Below are 22757 nucleotides of genomic sequence, written 5' to 3'. Positions count from 1 at the left end.
TTTATCCGACTGCGCACTGATCGAACGTGTGCGTCCGAGATTTAATTAAATTTATAAACCGAAAACTGTCAATCCACGGCCAAATCATAAAATGGATCGCCTCTATTGATCATCGACGACACATCAACTTAATACATGTCTTCTATAGAATCTAGTACATAGGGTGAATCGATAGTGGAAGAAAAAAAAAATGTTTTTGCTCTTTTACATCACTCTGATCTCTTCGTCTATGTGAAATCATATTTGTCGGTTGTATAACAATTATAAACCTGTTCATCGCATTTTTCGTCTATGCTATTTATTTGACATTCTTGGAATACAACTTAAAAGATCATTAAGAAAAATTAAAAAGAAAAAACATTTTTGACCTAATTAATTATTGATAGAGTTTTTCAATCATTCAATCGATAAGAAGCAGACAGAACTAAATTAATGTATTCCCATAGAGAATTGAAACAGAAAATGAGCAGACATATTGAAATCTATATAACATTTACTTTTCATATACACTATAAAAACATGAAACTATTGTGTTTCAAAAGTAAACCTATTATGATAATGACAAATGTAATACACACTGCGACTGCTATCAGAATATATTCATTAACGGTAACCGAAACTTAATAGGAGTTTAGGTAATTAGTATAAATTTGAGTAAGGCTCGAATTAAAGTTGGATCATCATTATGTAGATCCAGTCAATTAAAATATAGCTAGCATGCGTTTCATATTAAGGGTTCGAGCACATAAAAATTGTGGTCAATTATCGTTTTTGTCATTGTTGCGATATGGCTATCAATTCATTATTAATTATCGTGACAACCTTTTGCTAAAACTAAAGTAGACACGCGAAAATCAATTAGGGCAGTCCTGATACGATGCCCCCTTTTATGGTTCATTATTATGAAATGCAAATTTCAATGTAATTCCCTGAACGATTATGCATGCATATAAATCAGAATCTAATTACTCAGCGTATTCATCGCGTTAACAGCGATAGTTTTATTAATGAAAATTGAATAAATGAAATGATGTGTTCTAATTATTTCTTATGTAAAAGTAATCACAATGGGATTAAGATATGTTAATGCAAGAAATGTATTTTTTGGAAAGAAACTGATGTTTGATATGACTTCTTGTAAATAAACATAGACGAGGAACACGTTACAAAAACAATACCAAACTGCTTGCATGTCCAATGTAATTCTACTTTTCTGTAGTTGAAACATTCCACTTCATTTTTAGTATGATCCAACATGTTTATATTGAAAGCTCCTAAAAAATAATTGTTGATTTTTTAAACTAAAGACGTCTCCACTTTTTATTTGCAGAAATAATGAAAAATAAAAAAACATTTTAACAATCATTGCAATGAATAATAGATAAATATTCACTCGTTAATTGATCGTTTTGGAGAAATATTTTGGTTTGATTCTTCTTCCGTGAGATTACGAGATTTCTCATCTAGACTATTCACTGTATCGATTTTCACCTTCTGCCCATATACCAATTTATTTACTATTACGTTATAAATCGTCCAATTTCCAAATATGATACAATATTAACTTGATGAATAAATAAATAACATTTTGTTCATTTGACAACATTTGATATTGTTGTATGTAATATAATATTATACAATTACATCGCTGTAACATTATATTCTTAAAATTTATATTGTTTGTACTTGGATCAAATGATAATACACAATGATATTAGAGACAATTAGATTATATCATGTATATCATTCCATTGTATTGGATCTATAGATTAAATCATATGCATTACGCACACGCATATAGTGTTGGATCTGTACCTAATTTGATCATGCTTGTACATTATCACTTGTAAACGAATACGTATACACAATATTGTATTGAAATGTAATTGACCGTGCTATTAACATCAGGAAAACAGTAGTATATAGTTTTATTTCAATAGTTAATTTAATTGATTACAAATTAAACATTTCATCTTCTTTAATAAGTAAAAATGTATATGTTTATTGTTATTTGTTTATACTATTAAACTTTTATGTTTGTGCTACAAATATTACGGTAAATTTTGATGATCTACTATGAATTCATTGAAAACTATTATACTTATTCGAGTAATTTAGAGACAGATTTAGCTATCTCATCTTAAATGTTTGTAATTACAATCTGTGGAAAGATATAACTTTGTGTTTTATCTTATTAAATTTTCCTATTGTCGAAATTCCATATGTCCTAGATGACTTTGAAACTTATTATTATATTGAGCAACAAATAGAGGAATTGTAAGCTTGAATAAACCGGTTTTCTAATATAGATCGCATGTTATGTTTCATATGGAATTGGACATTTTACTGAAGTTAAAACGAATGGAAAATGTCGTATTTGATATTTAGTCTTTATATTTGTCGCGACAGAAGCAATATTAATGAAGTCCGTCGTAATTGTGTCGTTCGTGTGCAAGTGAATGTTTTCTGTATCGACATTAATTAATCCTGTTCCGATAGGAGCACGTCGGTCGACATTAAAACACATAATGGCTGTTGTAACATGGACATGCAAATGCCGAATATAATTTCGAAAATTACCCTTCACCATCCGCGCTTCATCCCACCTCACGAAGGTCGTCGCCGTTCGTTACATAAAACACCGTCATCGTCCTATCCAGAGATATGCAAATATCCTCCACGCATATTAACGTTTTCTTCGCTACCGAATTTCGAATTACATACACTGCGCCGTTTATTAAATTTGCATAATGTTAGTATGCCATGTGCCAATTTAATCAGCAGCCAACGATCTAAATCTTTTCCCATTTTAATATTTATTACCTTATTAACGCTCAAACATTTAAGACCTGCAATATACATTTGTTCCTTTTGCTTTTTTTGATGTGATGATCAAATTGGATAGCGCTTGTTGATGTTTGCTTGTATTACATTACGTTTTTCTTTGTTGTCGCTGGTTTTGATAAACATCGAACGGAATTAAATGCAGCCAATTCATGTCCAGTGGAAATGTACGGGAACAGTTCATTAAAAGTTCTCAGAACTTTATTCGTTGGCTTTGTCGACAGTTCACGAAAAGCCTAGAAAAGAGCATCTGTTTGCATTCAATATTCTTTACACACTTAATATTATTTCAACAGATGTTTGTTTCTTACCAGCAATATGAAAATAGATTTGCTCCAACTCAAAATCATACGATATTTATTTGTTCAGTTTCACAGAATATTACTATATTTATCATTTACAAATTACTGATAAAAACAGTAATTTATAAGTTTATGGTCATTTCAATCATACATATTAATTAAAGAAAATAATCAATTTTTTTGTGAGTCATCAAAAATAAATGATACTTGAAGATAAAAGAAAGTAATGATGTGGATTTGCTTCAGTATTAAATGTAATTATGAGCGTCTGGCAAACAACTAAACTGATTTAATTCTCGTTTATAATTGCTTCAACCAAAGGTAGTAATCAACGAATTGCAATTCTACCCGCGTCTACACCAGTTTTTGCAGACTTTCCATTCTCCTGACCTCTCCAATCTGATTTTACTCTCCTTTCATTCCAATAAGTCAAAGCCTTCGGATATCGAGACACCAGTACATGAACTACAAAATGTTATTTAATAATAGTAAATTCCTTTCGATTTTATATGCTTTACAATTTAAAAAAAATATATACTTTAATAGTAAACTTTAATATTTAATATTGTTCGAATAATGAGAACTTCTTGTTTTTAATTCGGTAATCGAGTTGTTTGAGAACCGGGCTTTGACTGTAATATAATTATTGGAGTGCATGAAGTAAATTAAACTCATGTAGTAGTTGAACAAGGAACTAGGGTGATAACAAAGATGTTTAACTGATAGAATCAACGGTATTAATTTAATTTTAAAATAATTAAACTTTTTTTATGTTTATATCAATCAAGAAAATCTAAATGTGTATTGCAATATTCAGTATAGATTTACGAACAAAATATATTCCAAAATAAAAATGCATACATGTAAGTGTTAAATTATACATGACAAAATCATGGAACAAAATCACGCATGACATGTTTATATTCCTGCGGAATAAAAAAAATATATATACATATGCACGTGCGTATAAATTATCATTGGTTTAACATTACAATGAATATGGGTTTGTGGGTCAGGAGTTCGTTAATTATTGAATAATGGAAATACATTATGTTCGGTACAGGGAAGTTCCCAAAATTTGATAAGAATTAATGGGGCCACAGCAAACATGAATACACGTAACAGTTATAATAATAATAATATCGTCCGTTCCAGCATTCGCCCGCATATATTCATACAGCCACGATCCTTGATATGCGTCAAATAGGAATTGCAGACTATAATAATGTGTGCTGTTGAAGTTATGGGGGAAAAGCGTAAGCGGCGGAGGAGCCGGGCATGCGGGCAAATGAGCGACGATGAACTCTGAAATCGATAATTAAACATCAATTGCAGATTATTAATATAGGGCTAATAATATAAATGGAAAATGTGATATGTGTGCACATTAAGAGTGGACTTTGATATATCCCAACTGCGACCGCGTTTACCCATTGCGGTTTTCATAAACCGTGTAGAAAGTCAATTTGTCCAGCGCAGCGATGCCAACCAACCGCAAAGTTGTGTATCCATATGAGAATTCATTATATGCAGTTCTCGAATGCAACAATTTTTCATTTTTTCAACTTTGTCAATGCCAATTCACAGTAATGTATGAATACTCGCTACATTCTCCAAACATCCAGCTTTCATATGCATCTTATGAATCCAATGGAACTAATTTTGTTCGAGAATTGGAAGTAATTTTGCTCGCGTTTGTAATAATTACAATAATTATCGGTCAGATAATAATCTTGTTTGTTTCTTTTTTCTTTGTTTGGTTGTATGTTGGGAATGGATGTGTGGCCCAGTGGCAAGGCCGACTAGTTATATAAATAGACACATTCAGAAAGTCCGTACTTCTCTCTCTTTCTCTCCCTGTACGTGTTGAATGCAGCAGTCACGAACATTTTGAATTGTTAAAACCTACCATCATTTGTCATTTTCCTGATAAATATTGCATCGTGGATAGTGCGATCAGCTAGGAAAAATCAAAGTTCCGTCTATTATATCTGCATTTATACCGACTGAAATCAGTATTACGATTCTTATTATAAATACGTTTTTGATTATCTTTTGTAACTTAACAGCTAATTAGACAGTATACAGGAAAACATGATCTTACAATTTGATTATTGACATAATGAAAGTGTTGTTTATTTATACTTTAGATGCATTATTGTACATAAACACTAAACAAGTAATAACACACAAAAAACTAAAGTTCCATTTGATACAGGACACATACAGGAAACGTCTATTCAAATATTGAAGCATTCTAAATCCCTAATAGTCATACCATTACGTACTATTTGCAGCCAATTATAACAATCTAACAAATGTGTACAATAAGTTCTAATCAAACTGCAATTAAGTCCGAATTCAGTTGATTTATAACGCATTATACACATGCGAGTTCCATGCTCCGCTCTGTAAAGTGACAAACCTGATTCAACTTTATGTTCAAAGTTATATAATAGTTAACATAATAAAATTGTAAAATTGAATACAACCCAGTTGTTGCTTCGGTTTGATGCTAAACTACCGCATAACATGCGAATTTCGTTTAGCGTGCATTTATTTCCCAACACTTTGATAATCCATCTCTGAGATTTCGTGCACTGTAAAATGACGCAGTGCTACTACTATTACCACCAGTAGATTTGCAATTTTTGCATGCATTGCTCTGAACGAACGCGAATTCATGCTAGAAAGACTTTGAGCTATTTGAAATAATCTGTTTTATATTCACTTGAATTCCTGCATTGATCGAACTGCCAGAATGCATGGATTAAACCGCACCATCCAACAATCACAGGCGACTGAAATTGCGGATTGTTACATCTCGCATAAATAGCTAGACGATTTTAGTGTTCGAGCCTTGTTTTAGTTTCGCGAAATACAAAAAAAAAATGTAAAAATAAATAAATGTTTATTTTAGTGGAATTATTTGTTTCGATTCCATTTTTGAAAAGGAATCATTGAATGTTTGAAAACGTTTGTGTGTAAACTTTTATTGGTTTTTTTTTTAATAAATTGTGATATCATGAATTATTACATTTATTCATGTTGAAACAAACTCAATAGGGAATTGATTAAAAAAAAATGTGCATATTATTTATCCAATTCATTATTTACACATTTTTTTGTTGCTAAAAATCATTACTTTATTATGAATAATTTGGTATTATATAAATATATAAAATTTACACTGCACGTTGCATTATAGGTAAAATTAATGATTCAGAATTGTACATAATATAGCTCTACTCTGATTTGAGCTTTACTTTCTGTTTTTATGATAATTTACAACACATCAGTCAACTTGGAAATAAAAACGTTGGGTCATTTTTTTTGTGTGAAATATATGGTAATAAATCATGATTATATATTATTTTAGGTACGTATTGTGTAATCAATAACATGCGTACATGAACATTTTTAAACCGCATGAGGATTTATATCTTATCTTGCAATGATTCATATACTTACATGAATACTGTAAATTATTACGAAGAAATAAATTATATTGTGCTTTCAAACATCTCGAAAATGCCTATAATACCGGATAATGTATATTGTAATTTTTGGTAATCTGCAAAGAAATCTCTTTGATGTTATGGATTTGCAGACAAGTTTTTATACATAAACAATAATCAAACTAAAAAGGACTATTAACAACAAGTTATTTATACATCTGATATACATACATAAAAGTGTGAAATTGTTAGTTAAAATTAACAATATCTAACGTATTGTTATTATTAACAATCATGAATGCAATGGAATTAAAATCATGTAGAATTTATGAGTTATGTAGAATTATCATATGTTGTTTTCGATTGTTACAGATTTACGACTTTTATTTTCCGAATATTGTTCTCGATTCAACTACTGAATGCGCAAATTGATTTAACAGTTTTACGAGACTGCGAATAAGCAGCAGTTTTAACGACTGCGTGTCTCGTGCTGGAAATGATATAATTTGGTTCAAACGCAGACGCTAAATTGAAATTGCCGCAATTCTACGAGACAAACATTTATAAATCACCTGTTTTATGCGATGTGCCGGCCCGTGCCATCGTGCACGTTCGTTCCTCCTGTTGCAATTTAATAATACCACTACTTTCCGTCATATCTGATCACATTAAGCCGAACGCTCGGATTTATTACGTGCGACCACAATAATGCCATTATATTTTATTATTGACGGCAGGATATTGAAATCCAAATTATTTATTATCCCCGAGTCATGAATCATTGTGTGTGTGTAGATGATATTAATATTAAGAATTTATTTGTGTGCCTTTTTTTTTACCATTTCGTTTTCATTTTCTTTCTTCGCTTGTAGACAATCAGGTTTTCTTACAATAGATGGATAGATTCCAATCTAGGAATCCAATCAGGAATTGCGTCCACTTTTCCGAATTTATTTCAGTCGTAAATCAATACTTTAATTTCCACCCTGTTGCCATCAAAACACATCGAATCCTTTTATTCTTCCACTTGCGTTGCTGCCAATATTATTACAAAGTTATTAATTTCCGGGATAAATAACATCAATTCTTGATGCTAGAAAGGAAAAAGTAACGTTTCCTTCTATAAATCATCGTTGATAGTAAATCAATATTCAAACTGCATTAAGTAATTGGCATATCAATATATAATAATATTCATTTATATAAATCCTTTCACATTTGCCATAATTTATAATTATTTTAGAACAATTTATTAACCAAATTCTTTAATAACACTGCAATATTTAGACCCAAGCTATTATAAGATAATCTTCTAGTAATTGTTAAAAAGTTTGACTGAAAAGACACAAAGTTAGTAAATTTTACTGCACGAACATAATAATCAAATATATGGGAATGTAATATGTTTATTTTTCTCAACATTATTTGTAATTACTTAAAATTTAAATAAAATATCTTTTGGGAACTCGAATTTTACTACACGTTTTCCAATCTTCAATGAATACTCGAGTGGTCTTGAATTATTTCTCCCCCTTGAGTATTCACGAGTGGTGACAATTCATCAGATGGAATATTTTATTTCACCTTGCAATTTCACGAAGTGACTTTATTGAATCATCCAATCAACGTTGGTACTCAGAAAGAAATTCTGTATTGAATGAAATGTACCCAAAGTCATTTTCCGGAATCAATACTACTAGTAATATATCGGTCAATGCACTAGTATATATAAATTACTATAAATAATCAACATGTATAATGCGTACGCTAAGCGAATGTACGTTCATGGGATAATGAATACTTAAATTTAGTTATTTTTTGGTAGACACGTGGACTCTTTTGTAGTCGATTTGTAGATTTCAATCTTATCTGTGATGTTTTTATATAATACAATATATATACGTAACTGGTAACTTGTCTGACTGATATTATTATAAGTTACTTTATGTTCTACTTAATATGTTTGTTTTTCTTTTTCAGATTTATGTTAGTCCTGGTGTGCCTCATATTTAGTGTTCTTTCGACAATCGATACGTATCAAGACTTCGCCAACGAAACACTGTTTTGGATGGTACGTATCCTATTTATATTCAAATTAGTTTACGTGTCGATTTTACGCGCAGAACGAGATCAAAATTTAATTGAATGCAAAAAAAAAATCTATGCAATCTATTAAAGAGAATGTACGAAAAGTAAGAGTGCGTCGACGAGATTGGTGCCTAATGGAGAGAATTTAATTAAAATTTGCAGTTGCATTGTGTTCAAAAATAAATTACAATTTGTATTGTTTATTGGAAACTAAAAATAAGTGAAGGTTGACTGCGTAATTACGAACTGACAAAGGTTAATTTTGGTTACAATTTTTACAGGTTTTCACCATTTATAAAGTGATTGTAAGTAAATAACAATTATATTCCAGCCAACATAATTTTTCTTACAGCACAAATTATTTCACTTCTAATATATTAATTTAATGAATGACGAGTAATGAGCGAAACGCTGCGGAAAATATGAATGGAAATGCGACTTCGTATTATATGCACCAAGCACATGCAAGCACCAATTCAAACGAAAACCAATCAATTTTACATTAATTCTCATTGACTTCTGCATCAACAGTTGACTGCATTTTGACACCAGTTATGTCGTGATGATCGACAGCGACAGAGATTTGCTCTGACTCCGAACTGACTGACACGAACCTCCTTATTTCTGTCCGGGATTCAAACAAATATTGTTATTTACTTTCACGTCGGTTAGTGAAAACGATAGGCTGGCAATGATTTATTACGCGCGGACAGTCCTGCGTCCTGGATGATTAATGATGCGGCCACGTGTAATTTTGGTCTCCTTTTTCAACCGTCGCTTGATATATTTAATGTTATTGAATTCCATCAAAATGCGAAGTACCGATTATCGTGTTTTGTACACGTACTAATATTTTAAGTGTACGTTTTGTATGCGATTACGGATAATATCATCTGCTTTCAATACATGCAACAAATTATCACAAATCTGTGTATATTACTTGAATGATAAAGAAATTATTTCAATCTTGCTAATGGTCTATAGTTATACATTTTTCAATTTATTTAATTTCAAAGTAATTCTTATAGGATTTCGATTAACTCAAAATTTATTATTATTATTATTTTAACATAGCCATAAAAGCTGAATTATGTTAAAGCAAAATTGAATATGTGACTAGGCAACATCAGTTTAATTACATCCATTCTGGTGTACTAAATTAACTAATGCGATGTATTTTGAATTGTACAGAGTTCTGCAATGTACATCAATTGATCGTCAATATCCGACTACTCCCATTGTTGTTTTATATTTACGTTTACATGTCGTTATCTATGGTTTCTAAATTACTTTTCACTTCATATTTATAGTTCAATTATTATCATGTTACTAAAGTATGTAAAATAATATATTTATTTTACAATATTTAAATCTTTTGTCACTGTTTGCTTTATACGATTTCTAATTTTTCGTACTTTTTTTATATGAAAGTTTAAAAGTTTCCTTCGTTGTGCTAAATATTAAAGTCCATTATATCCGAGCATACACAAAAAAAAAAAGAAGAAGCTGTTTGCAAACCGAGCGAAAAACTTCCTGTTGACTTGGCGAGTTCATTGTGCAATGAAGCGTATACTTCGCAGTGAAGACCTTCTAAACTTATATATAATAATCCAGTGAAATGCAGTAACGAGTTTCCTTTGAATATATCGCATAAATAATGCAACGATATTATTGATTTAAATATTGTTGCACGCTAGAAGGTTATTCAAATCAAATGTAAAATTCTCGATGCGTGAATTGAATATTTCATCTGTATTTATAAAATATATAAATTATTTTTTTCAAATTTAATTATGATAATATTTTATTTTGCAAATCACATTCGTTTTCTGGTGTTACTGACTGTGATTAATTAGTAATTGAATCGACGTCGACAGTATTGCACGTACATTTGTATTGATTGTTTGGCTTGGTTTTGCGTCATTTGTACTGTTCTTTTTTGTTTTGTTTTGTATTAATACTATTTTATGGTAAAAGCGAATGAGAATTTAAGTTGTGTCGGACGAAAGTAAGTGTTATTCCGTAGCAGTGCAGCAGCGTTTTGAGTAAAACTTAATTTTGTCGAGTGCTTAAAGTACACACAATAGAGATTGCCTTTGTTTTGGGAACTTTTAACGTTCATAAATATTCACAAGCAGTTTATCCTGGAGACGCAGTCATTATAAATAAGGATTATGCACTCGCACGACTTATCGTTTCCAAAAGGGATTTTCCATTCACGGATCCAGTTATCAGCGACTAACGACGTCTTCTCGTTTGTTCCAGGAAATATGCCTCGTCGTTTTTTTCGGAGTCGAGTACTTGGTGAGGTTGTGGTCTGCTGGATGCAGATCGAAGTACATGGGATTTGCAGGTCGTCTTCGATTCATCCGGAAACCTATATGCATCATCGGTATGTATCTACACAATTTACAATATTAGTTTAAAGGTTTAGAATGAGAATTTATACGTAAGTTGTTGTTTCTGTCTATAATATAATTTAGCCAATTAGTAATTTGATATAGCTCGAAACGTTGCACAGAATTGATGCTTAGGAACACGAATAATTACTTCGGAAGGGCCGGCGGTAAACCCTTAATATCCCTCATTACAGTCCATCATTTCAGACCACATCTAATCCAGCGTTACATATTTACAATCGAAAAGATTCCTAATAAAAATTCGATGGAATGTAAACTTTAAAAAGTAGAGCATTAACGATTGGAGTTAGTAATAAATAATATTACTCGCTCAATACGATGCATTTGGTTAAGGTTTCGTGAATAAATCATGAACGTCGAAGGTTATGTATGTCTTTATGGGTCAGGAGCGTTTGCAGTAAAAACGTGATGAAAAACAAAGCAACAACAAAAAAAAAACACGGAAAGTACAATAATGCGTACAGAGAACAATAGCACACGCTCCGAAAAGCGTAGCGGCTTTCAATTATTAAACAACAAATTAAAAACGCTTTTCCCTTTGTCGTGTAATCAATTTAAGCCTCGTCACGGCATGTAATTGAATTCCAGCAAAACTTCCTGTTTGTCCTCAAAGGAATTTGTTTAGGGTTAAGATTTTAATCTAGCGGTAATATTTTCTTTTTTTGTAAATTAATTTCTGAAATTGAACGACGATTAAATTGCGCATCCATTGTGAAATTCTCATTTATCTTTATAAAGGGGGCTAAATAATTTAAGGAGATTGGATTGAAGGGTCGCCTGAGTTATTGTATTATTATTACATACAAAAACAATGTTGAATGATGATGAAATCAAATGTCCAATTACGATTAATTAATGAACGGTTTCGGTTCCGTGAAATATTCCAAGTGCTTCGGCTTTGTGACGGAACTTGATGAAATATTCAAGGCGTTGCATCGATGAAATTATTGTACGTAAATACTTTAGGTAATATTAATTAAATATCTCTCTGTTTCCAGATTTAATCGTCGTCGTGGCGTCGATAGTCGTGCTAACCTACGGCTCCAATGGCCAAGTTTTCGCCACATCCGCCATCAGGGGAATTAGGTTCCTTCAAATACTTCGCATGCTGCACGTAGATAGACAGGGTGGCACGTGGAGATTGTTGGGATCAGTAGTCTTCATACACAGACAGGTTAGTTAATAAGCGATGTTATTTCAGTGTGTGTGTGTATCCAAATCAGAAACTTTCCTGAAACAACATCTGCTCCAGATCTGTACAGCTAGGTTGAGGCGAATTTGGGATAATATAATTCAGGGAGAGAGAGAGTGAAAAAATATGATGAAGTGTAAGGAACAGGTTGAATATTATCGCAAAAGCCATTTTCGTTTTTCCGAAAGTTTTTCCGGCTGCTGCTGCTGCTGTTTCTGGTTGTCGATCGATTAATGCATACGTTGTTTTATTTGGGGTTGGAATGAGTATGCATATATACGTGTATGTTTCGGGGGGTTTATGAGAGCTAGTCATTAACGTTACGTCTGGATAATTTATACCGATTAAGTGGCCACCCAAATTAATTTCACCAATCCACGCATCGCAAGGGCTTTCCGAACTCTCCGGATTTGAGAGGGTCTCCGCCATCAAATATTTATACGGTTATTAAATAATTTACCATTTCTGCGAATCCCCTTTCACCTGCAATGCATGAACACGTCACACACTTAACTAACTCTCTCTGCTCTTGTGTTTTTGCAGGAACTAATAACGACGCTGTACATCGGTTTCCTCGGGCTGATCTTCAGCAGCTACTTCGTATACTTGGCGGAAAAGGATGCGGTGGTTGCGGATGGCAAGAACAACTTTTCCAGTTATGCGGATGCCCTCTGGTGGGGTGTGATCACGGTCACCACCATCGGGTACGGGGATACCGTACCGAGGACGTGGATGGGGAAAATAGTGGCCTCCTGCTTCAGTGTATTCGCCATTTCATTCTTCGCTCTTCCAGCTGTAAGTCCGCATTTGCATTATTAATCGTCGCGCGAAGAAACACGGCCGAGTCGACCTCTGTTATACAAGACAATGAGGCCCGAAACCTGAGAAATTCCTTTTCGTAAATTGTTCATGGCCATCTTAATAATGCATCGCCAGCAATCTCGGCATCGTTCAACTTGTTATATAAGAGTATTAAAGATGCAGGAACACGCGTGAAATTATTTCTGTACTCTTTGCCTGCTGGCATATATACATTCAATTCCTTTTTTTTCTCTCTCTTTCAAATATACTAGAAGAATCCTGACTAGATACAAACAAATTTAATTATGAAAACCATTTTTAAACACATTTTAAACATAACTTAAAAATCGTACTTTTTTAAACAACTTTGACCATTGATTTTAGAAAGAATTTATTAAAAAAATAAATTAATTCGCTTTAAAATTAATATCAGATAATTCTCAATAAGTACTGTATATATATAGTATAATTCAGACTAAATTGATTCTTCGAATTCCTGGAACTCTAGCTGCAGTAATTGTAATTACTTTGTTATTTAAATAGGTAATATTATTGGTAATATCTAAAATTGCATCAGATATATTTTATTTGATAGAAATCCCTTTTTCACGTTCAACTGAGTTCAATATTGAAAGGGAATAACGACCTTGCGCTGCTTCTCCTTGGAGAAATCAAAATCTCTCTGTAAATTCAGTAGTCCTCTCCGCTCTCGCGTGCCAATAACTCTCAACTGCACGAAACGTGATTCAGTGGATTTAAAGTGGATAAAGATCAGGTTAAGAATCATCCTTTTGTGGACGGTCCGTCGAACGCGCATGTTACGCTTCATTAAATATAATCCGATCCGAAGCGGACAAAAAAAAAATGTATAGAAATAAAAATTGAACGTTGCGATGGATCAGCAAACTTGAATGTTAGAGATATTGGAACATTTGCACGATTCGGTGTTTTTTTTTCTATTTATCGTGTGTGTATGTTCTCTGTTTTGAAGGGTATTTTAGGATCGGGCTTTGCATTGAAAGTGCAACAGAAACAGCGACAGAAGCACTTCAATCGTCAAATACCCGCAGCGGCGATGTTGATCCAGTGTCTGTGGCGATGTTACGCTGCCGACAAGAGCTTCAATTCCTCGGCAACATGGCAGATCTATCTGAAGGACACCAACTCGAATTGCAATCAATCTTCGGGCACATCTAATATAAATCTACCTTTATCCAAAGTAAGGCTCACTTAGATAACATGCTCAACTCATCTGTGCTGCTCTATTTACGATCCTTATTAAGATATTTATAAAGCGAAATTTAATACGTCAGATAGAACGTCCCCTCATTAAATTTAAGGACGAAGCATTAAATCTACCTTAATGAATATCTTGGTAATTATCTATGCTAATACAAAATTTATTAATATTCAAGCTTATTTCTCAAAATTCTAGTATCAACCACTACAGTTAACTCTTCTATGCACTCTTCGAGTAATATTTAAATTCCAGATTCAATATAAATCATATTTTAGAGTTCATCCTATAATTTACTTCAATATTCTAGATTCATTCAACAGCGAGATTGATTTCAAGTAAATTTAATTGAAATTTCTAATACTAGTTTATCCAAATAATACAAATAAAAAGATCGCTCGTTTTATGTTAAAATTGGATTTGTGTAACAGCAGCGTGTAGCCGGTTTTATTTAAAATAACTTTAAACAAAATAGAATCTGGTATCGGCAAATTGTTAACGGAATATATTTTTTTTTTAAATCACAAATTTATACTAGTTGAAAACAAATATACAATACATTAAAATCTAGTTGTTCTATTTTATGGACTGTTTGCGTCAGTGATTTAAATTACAATAAGTTCAATATCATATCAGATGTAAAACAATCAGAATATATATTTTCTTAATATTTGATCATAATTTCTTGAAAAATAAGTTAACTTCGTAAAATATAATGTTTTATAGTATATTTAATGTTAATCGAATAGTCATTTTTCAGAAATCGTCGGAAACGGCAATTTCCACAAAATCAGATTGAAGACAAACTAATTTTATATAGGATCGATCCAGCGATTTGAATGCATTTAATGAAGAGAGCTTTTCGCACTGCGAAGAATATATATATATACGTTTTTTACTCTTTCGCTGTTTACTTTCAAGTCTTTGTTTGTACCTATAGAAACTCGCCTGCATAGAAGTTGTGGTGAAGATGTAGCAAAAAAAGGATCGGCATTGCTTTGTAAATTACACGCACACTGATAAACCACTTCAATTACAAATTCTCATCAAAACAAGTTGATAGTTTGAAAGCGGCGCACTTCACTTGCGGGCACGCTCCAGGCTTTTAATTTATTACTGTTTTCCCGTTGATGATACTCTTGTAGTGGAGTAGTTGAAGCTGTTGTACTACGTTAGTTTTAGAGTTGAGGCTTGCTTTAGTACTTTTTCTTTTCTTTTTTGAGACACCTCTAGATTGTGCCAAAACCAAAAGTAAGTGTTATGAGGAAAAGTTTGTGCTGTCCTAGTGTTAATAGGCTAGTTATAGAAAGCGATGTTTGGTGTCTCGGTGTTAAGTCTGCATGGGTTTGGGTCAGTCCCTGATATTGCAGGTGGCGAAAAAGGCGTCGGTGTTGAAACGACGGAAGTCGAGGAACAGGATGGAGGCGCCGGGTACACCGCAGGGAGACCAACCTCCGCTTCCTCCGCCACCTCGGGCTGTCGAACAGAACTTGGACACGAATGACGTTGTTTTCTACATGGAAGAGCCCAAGGCCGGTGAGATTCTCATTATAACTTTTTTCTCCTATGTTTCTTTTTGTTCTCTCTCTCTGTCTCTCCATTTTAATGAGCCACCCCGTCGCCACCAACCGAGCTGAAAGGATAATTGGTTATTGTGCGGCATTGTCTTAGCTAACAGCTTCTTCCCTTCAACCTTTAAAATAATATTTACATTTTCTTAATTGAAACTCTAATTATAGCATATCCGTCGGATTTCGTGAACGTATTGAGTGACCTCGCGCTGCACAAAAGACGAAGATTTCATTTTCTCAAATTGGGCACACTTTTGAAAGGAGGAAAAAACTCGAACTTTTCTTTCCACCGGCTGCAACGAAGAAAAGCCGATGAATTGTACCCCAAAAAGCGTCCCTATTGTGTGACACTCGCGACGCGGCGTCAGAGGTTGCTTCATCCAGTTCTTTTATTGCTGATGTGCTCTTATATTAAATTTGAAATTTAAATTTGCCACAATAGCTATACTTAAAAAGAACCTTTTAGAACCTTTTTATATTCTCGTAACTTTGATTATCAAATAACTTTAATATGGATGATAATATTTCTTAATTTTACTATAGAAATATTCTTGTTCTAATATTAACCTTTATAAATAATAATTATAAGTCTAAAGTTATTTTTCGTCTATTTTGTCTGGCAAATTACCGCTGCGTTCCGAAAACGAGCAGGTAAAGTAAATGCCATGGCCAAAGTTTTAGTCCGTAGAGACCTACGATGTATAATATACATACAGTGGTGCCCTATACAAACATCATTACTCCTTCGCCTTACTACCTTTAACCAGTTATTATCAAGCAATTGTGTCTTAGTGAAACAATTGTTAAATTGTTTAGTTTAGTACAATGGAATTTTGACTAAACATTTATTGTGTTAATTACAATACATTTCTGCAAGACTTGAAACTGGAATAAAAACATTCATATAAATGTACATTTTTAACAATAATTATACCATTATGAAAATAATTACATGATTCATCTCTTGTATTTTAAGGTATAATTATTATTGAAGTTATTTAAATAAATAACGTACGTTTATAGAAAAAAGGTGGAAACGACAATTAAAGAAATGTATCTCTCAACAATTTCTAGGTGAACGTAAATGTAACCTACTTTTCTGCTTTTGTAATATACTACATATTTTAAGCTGCTTGAAGTGAAAAAAAACTAATTACATTTTTGAAGGTGTTGTCAGCCCTGTCCGAAGTTTCATCTATTAGAGTGAACGATATTGTGAACAGGGATCTGCAATGTTGTTGTGCCTCGATTCCCTTTCATCTTATTTTCTTGTTGTTTTTTTTATCTTCTTCTCAAATTGAATTCGCTTTTGCTGTTGTCAGGCACTCCAAATAGAATAAGACGTGGTGATAGGGAGAGCGCCCGCGGGGCCATCTTCACTAGCCAAACGAGCACAGTCACCGAAGCCGCCAGCGACGATATCGACGATCTGGACGGTGAACTTCCAAGGGTCACACAGTAAATTCATTTCAAATATATCATCCATCTTTTGTTGACACACTTTAATCGTTCCGCAGATTAACCGAAGCACACAAGAATGCCATAAGGGCAATAAGGAAGATCAAATATTTCGTAGCCAGGCGAAAGTTCCAGCAGGCTCGAAAACCGTATGACGTGAGGGATGTTATCGAGCAGTACAGCCAGGGGCATCTTAATATGATGGTTCGAATAAAGGTAAATTTAGCAAATAATCATTAACCCAATAGAACTTTATTAATATGAAATGCATACAATATGAGGAAATGCGAGGAATGTTTCATTCATAAGTATTCAAAGAAGAAACTGGCTATAAAATTACATGCAAGTTTTCGTAATCCCATAAACTAAATTGAATCAAAGATATTCTATACTTTTCTTAATGTACCCGCGAAATGGGAATACAAGAGCGGTGAAAAAAAATGTATATAAAAGGATTCTTAACCATGGGGGGAACGAGAAGACGAGCTCGCAATTCCGCCCTTAAAAAGGATACGCGTCATCTCGTCGCGTTCACACAGAAATACGTGTACGCACGTACACACCCTTTTTCATCTGCTTACGTGTGCGCGCATAAAGTGTTTGGAAAGTAATTTCCAATTTTCGCCTGTTGCAGGAGCTTCAAAGGAGATTGGATCAGACCTTAGGGAAGCCGGGCAGCTACTTGGCCGGAATAGATCGAGTTGGCAACGTAAAGCCGATGACGGTCGGCGCACGTCTCTACAGGGTCGAGCAACAGGTAAAAAAATATTTCAACTTTATTACCATAATTTCAATTTCAATATTAAAATTATTTCTTTAGCTATGTCATTAGGGATTCTCTTATTGCACCTTTTATATACAGTAAGACCTCGTTTAGGGCTACCTGAATGGTTTTCCAATTGGAGGTTACATAACGATGTGAATTAGTAACCATAATAGATCCGATCATATCATCATCATTTCATCTCCCCCAATGTGTATCGATTTTGACATAATCACTCAACTCTCTGCAGAAGGGATATGTTGAAGTCTAACTGAATGTTTATAAAATGAATAGTTGAGATCTTAGTAATTAGTTGATTAGTTTTACTGATGTGAATTTAATGAAATGATTGTTATTTGATTGCAGTTGGGTAACATGGACAAGAAGATCGATTCGTTGACGTACGTCCTGAATGCCCTAGCACAAAAGCAGCAGGTGTCGCTGCGTAGCATCGAAGACGATGTCTGAGAAGAACGGAAAACGGGAAGGCCGCTGCTGTCGGTCCTCCTGGAATTCAAATTGCGCGGTACAAAAAGAAAGAAATCCAATCATAAAACGCTGTATTCCAAAAACGCTTGATATTAGCAAATCGGGGATTAGATTAACTATCTGTGGTGCGCGAATCAACGTCTCTTCTTAAAACATTAGATTTCTAATAAGCTAAGTACTACGTATGAATAATACATTTAATGAAAAAAAAACGTAAGAAAACATATCCTCCTTGAATTTGAAAAACTTCAATAACTATTTTATTTTTTCTGTTTTAATAACTTTTCTACAAGCAATAATTATCTATATCTAATTGAAACGTATTTATAAAAAAATAAAAAACAAATTGTTTTTTACAAGAGTGCGATTTCTATTGCGCGAAATAACTTTATTAGTGCTTTCGTTATACATTATGTTTTTGTGGTTAAAGAGTCAATAATCTTATATACTTATATATATCATGGTAATTATGGGCACACCTTTGTAAATACTATTATTATTATTATACAACATTACAATTATATTATATACATATTATATACCATTTTAATGATGACGATAACTTAGGGATTTCTAAAAGTGAACTTTAACTATACTAGATCGTGCCTATTCTAAACATGTAGACTCTTAGGTACTATTGTTTCTTACACTGATATTATTAATAATTAATTCATTTGAAAAAGGAATCGCGCCAATGTGATTTATTTCTCTATATAGATACGTAAGCTCTATTTTATAGTACTTATTTTTAAGGGAAAAACGTTATAGGTTGCGTACTGTGATGAGGTCTGGATTCTTCTACTTTATATTATATAAGCTTTATTTATATAAATAATCAACGAATGCAAGTGAATTAGCTCGAAGAGAAGAAGCAATGCACTTTCAATTCAAGTCCCATCGGAGTACATGGAATTTAATGTATATAATTACATATACATACATATATTAATAAAACGGATTTTTTTGATTATGCCGAAGTCAATACGAATTGATTGCTACAAAAACATGATTTTGTAGAGAGACACGTGGCTTCTACACATGGCAACTATCGCTCTTAATGATAGATAATTATTAAAATTAAATTTTAATAAGGAGAAATTAAATAATTTGTGTGGAAAATGATTTAAACGAAAATGGTCAGATGAAAATGTTAAAACATTTAGCAAAGAAGAAATAACGTAGAGAAGAGTAATTTTAAAAATTAATAAAAATGAAGTCAATGTCCATGCTAGAATTGATTTACCAAATATTTATAAAAGTAGAAATATTTTATTAAAAATAATAGAAAATTAGTAAAAAGATGTTACAAATTGAAAGAAGAATATACTACTACATACATTATAAATTAGAGTATAAAATGAATATATGTACACTTTACAAATAATTGTTATTATTAGTTGATTTCATAAGTGGTCCTTATCAATATTAATCTCATTATTATTTTATAAATTTTTCTAATCGTCCTGGAATGAAATTACAAATATTTCCAAATCTTTGTTTTTATACTAATCATATTTATTTTATAAGGCACCACTAATAAGAATGTTTTTGTAACTTGTGTCTTTCCACTACTTTAAATTGCTAAATCTTTTAAACTTTTCATTTGATCAACGTACATAGATATATAAATATTGGTCTTGTATTGTAAATTATATAATATTACATATATATATTTAGATATAAAAACACACGGAGTGCCTCTCATCTGTGATCTTCACTTGTTTTTCGCAACCACTTATATTCAACCGAATTATATAGCAATCCTTTGGACCAAAACAACCTACAAAAAGAAAAAAGAAAAAAACTGAGAAGAACAAAAAAAAAGAGAAGAAGTTTATTATAATGCACATACGCCTGCTTGCAAACACATCCCAGATATAGAACAAAATTTGTTTGTTCAAATATGAAACTACTAATGATGTAATTAAAGTTTTTTTCTTTAATTAATCTTCACTCAATTTAATTCCAATTATCTAGTTCTGTTCTCGTTTCTTTAAAACTTAAATTTATATAAAAAAAAAATGCAAATAAATAAAACTTAATAATAAGAAGGATGGGTATAAAAGAGATATATATATATATACACAATAAAATGAGAATGTTTTAATGTTGTTATAAAGCAAGATCAGAAAGCCGAAATTGGACCAAAGCTTGATAAGAATAAAACAAAAAAGCTTATGAAGGAAGAAGAAGTAAAAAAATATAACAATGTATACTTTTTATTATATAATGAACTGTTAGGATGTTTTCGGAATGTTAATTTCTTTTCTGATCAACAATTTGAAAGTGCCCTATTGTATTATTGCATATTTCAATCATATACCGTAGAGGCCTACATTTTACGAACAAATCTTTTTTTTTTTTTTGAATAGAAAACGTTGCTTCCTGCAATTGAAGTACGTACATTTCTTTCTTTCTTTCTTTCTGATAATAATGTTTCGTTCCACTTAATATTTAACGAATTGTTTTCTACTTCGATACTTTTACGAATTTTTGTAGTGAATGCGTGCCTGTTGTTGTTCTTGACTTTTAGTGATCTACTTGATAATCGACTTGGTTAAGTTTATTGAATTGAAAATCTTGTAAAGATTCATTCCTTTCACTCTATTGTACATATTTATTAAACAAAAAAAAACTACATGATTACGATAATCAATAATTTACAACAAGAAAAAAACTTATTGAAAGAATGAGAAAAAAAAAATATATTAAAAACACACAAAAGAAATAATAATTAATTAATTAATAATAAATTAAGTAATAAACACTGCTTTTTTTGAATAGATGACTTAAATCTTTGGAAAATAATAAATTATTTCAATTGATCCTTTGTTTCATTTTCTAATCCCTTATTGGTCTGTAATCAGTAGCCTAGTATCCTCAACCACCACAAATTTTGTTGGTTTTTGGGAATCGAACCAACGACCTTTTGTATCAAAAATCTCTATTACCTACACTATACGAGGTGTTCCTGTATAACGTTATGAAAAATATGAATAAGTGTTCGATGTGTTGCCTAACTATTTCTAACCTCTACATCTATTTAATTCAAGTATAACCTAAAAGTTAGGTGAACTTCATCAACAATGTCTTTAGTCAATTTAAAACAGGTTTGAGATTATAATATTACATGTTAATTATATACTGTAACAATATATTTTCAGATTTTAACAAAATGTTCGTTACAACAAACGCAGCGGAGTTTACTTCACACCACAGCTATTTGCAACAGGGTACAATCGGGCAGATACAGAATTACTGCAAAGAAAGATTTTCCACTTACATACGAAATGGCAAATCCTCCTCATCAAATTGCCCATAGGAAATCGTGGAATTCATGGAACACATGTAAGAACATGCAAATAGTATTTGTAAATCTTATATCATGTTTGTAATTTTAGCTAATTTGCAAGGAGGTTTAAGATCATCTGAGACAGCCGTCGAAGATATGTTCATTAGGAAGTTTATGTTGGGCACATGGCATGGATTGTTCGTATCTGAAATTATTGTTAAGAGGCAACACAACATGATCAGAGTTGCTGGTATCATCAGACAATCCATCAGTCCAAGGAAGGTGTATTTCTTAATTGGATACTCTGAAGAGTTACTTAGTTATTGGTTGCAATGTCCAACTAAAATTGAATTACAAACTGTGGCTGATAGGAAAGATGTTATTTTCAAATATATTTAATTGTAATGTAATTAGTAAATAAAAAATTAGAAAACTAATTGTATATTTTATGCATTATTACATTCAAATAAAATGTTTTAAAGAAACTAAAGTTACATAAGCAATTAAAAATATAAAACTAATTAAGACAAACAAACATAATGAATGTAAAAAGACTAATAAGTTTGAAGAAGTAATTCCAGTTAAAGCAAAGGAAAACATAATTACTTTTCCTTTTTGTAATTAATTGAAAAAAAAAATAGGAGGGATTTACTGAAAAGAATAAATGTAAACTAATTTTTTGTAGTTTATATTGAGCATTTATACACAAACAACCCTGTATTAATTAAATAGACATTTTATTCAATAAATATAACTACTATAATTTACTTCAAGAGTATTTAGGCACTTTTTTTTTGTTTCAACAATTAGAACAACATTTTATGTACATTATTCATATTATT

The 22757-nt window shown here is 31.9% G+C and overlaps 2 protein-coding genes across 4 annotated transcripts in view; both read left to right on the top strand.

The window, feature by feature from the left end:
* The window catches only part of LOC108567776 (potassium voltage-gated channel subfamily KQT member 1), a 52122-nt gene extending 33273 nt beyond the window's left edge, over positions 1-18849 (top strand). For 2 of the 3 annotated variants that reach the window (XM_017928437.1, XM_017928435.1), the window contains 10 exons: positions 8585-8675; positions 10958-11084; positions 12111-12286; positions 12848-13099; positions 14097-14324; positions 15698-15878; positions 17236-17371; positions 17431-17587; positions 18006-18128; positions 18501-18849. In XM_017928437.1, coding sequence (XP_017783926.1) covers positions 8585-8675; positions 10958-11084; positions 12111-12286; positions 12848-13099; positions 14097-14324; positions 15698-15878; positions 17236-17371; positions 17431-17587; positions 18006-18128; positions 18501-18602 — 1573 coding nt within the window. In that variant the 3' untranslated portion in view covers positions 18603-18849. The remainder of the gene's footprint in view (positions 1-8584; positions 8676-10957; positions 11085-12110; positions 12287-12847; positions 13100-14096; positions 14325-15697; positions 15879-17235; positions 17372-17430; positions 17588-18005; positions 18129-18500) is intronic. The other variant, XM_017928436.1, reaches the window with a different exon arrangement.
* Positions 18850-21642: 2793 nt separating this feature from the next.
* LOC108567778 (28S ribosomal protein S24, mitochondrial) lies at positions 21643-22314 on the top strand. The gene is made up of 3 exons (XM_017928443.1): positions 21643-21733; positions 21788-21971; positions 22025-22314. The coding sequence occupies exons 1-3, from the start codon at positions 21710-21712 to the stop codon at positions 22312-22314; spliced, it is 498 nt and encodes a 165-aa protein (XP_017783932.1). The 5' UTR covers positions 21643-21709.
* The last annotated feature ends 443 nt before the right edge of the window (positions 22315-22757 follow it).

Source organism: Nicrophorus vespilloides, unplaced genomic scaffold (assembly GCF_001412225.1).
Source record: "Nicrophorus vespilloides isolate i.1.1-1 unplaced genomic scaffold, Nicve_v1.0, whole genome shotgun sequence".
Lineage (NCBI taxonomy): Eukaryota > Metazoa > Arthropoda > Insecta > Coleoptera > Silphidae > Nicrophorus > Nicrophorus vespilloides.
Note: the sequence above shows the minus strand (reverse complement) of the source record. Positions and strands in the feature narration are given on the sequence as shown.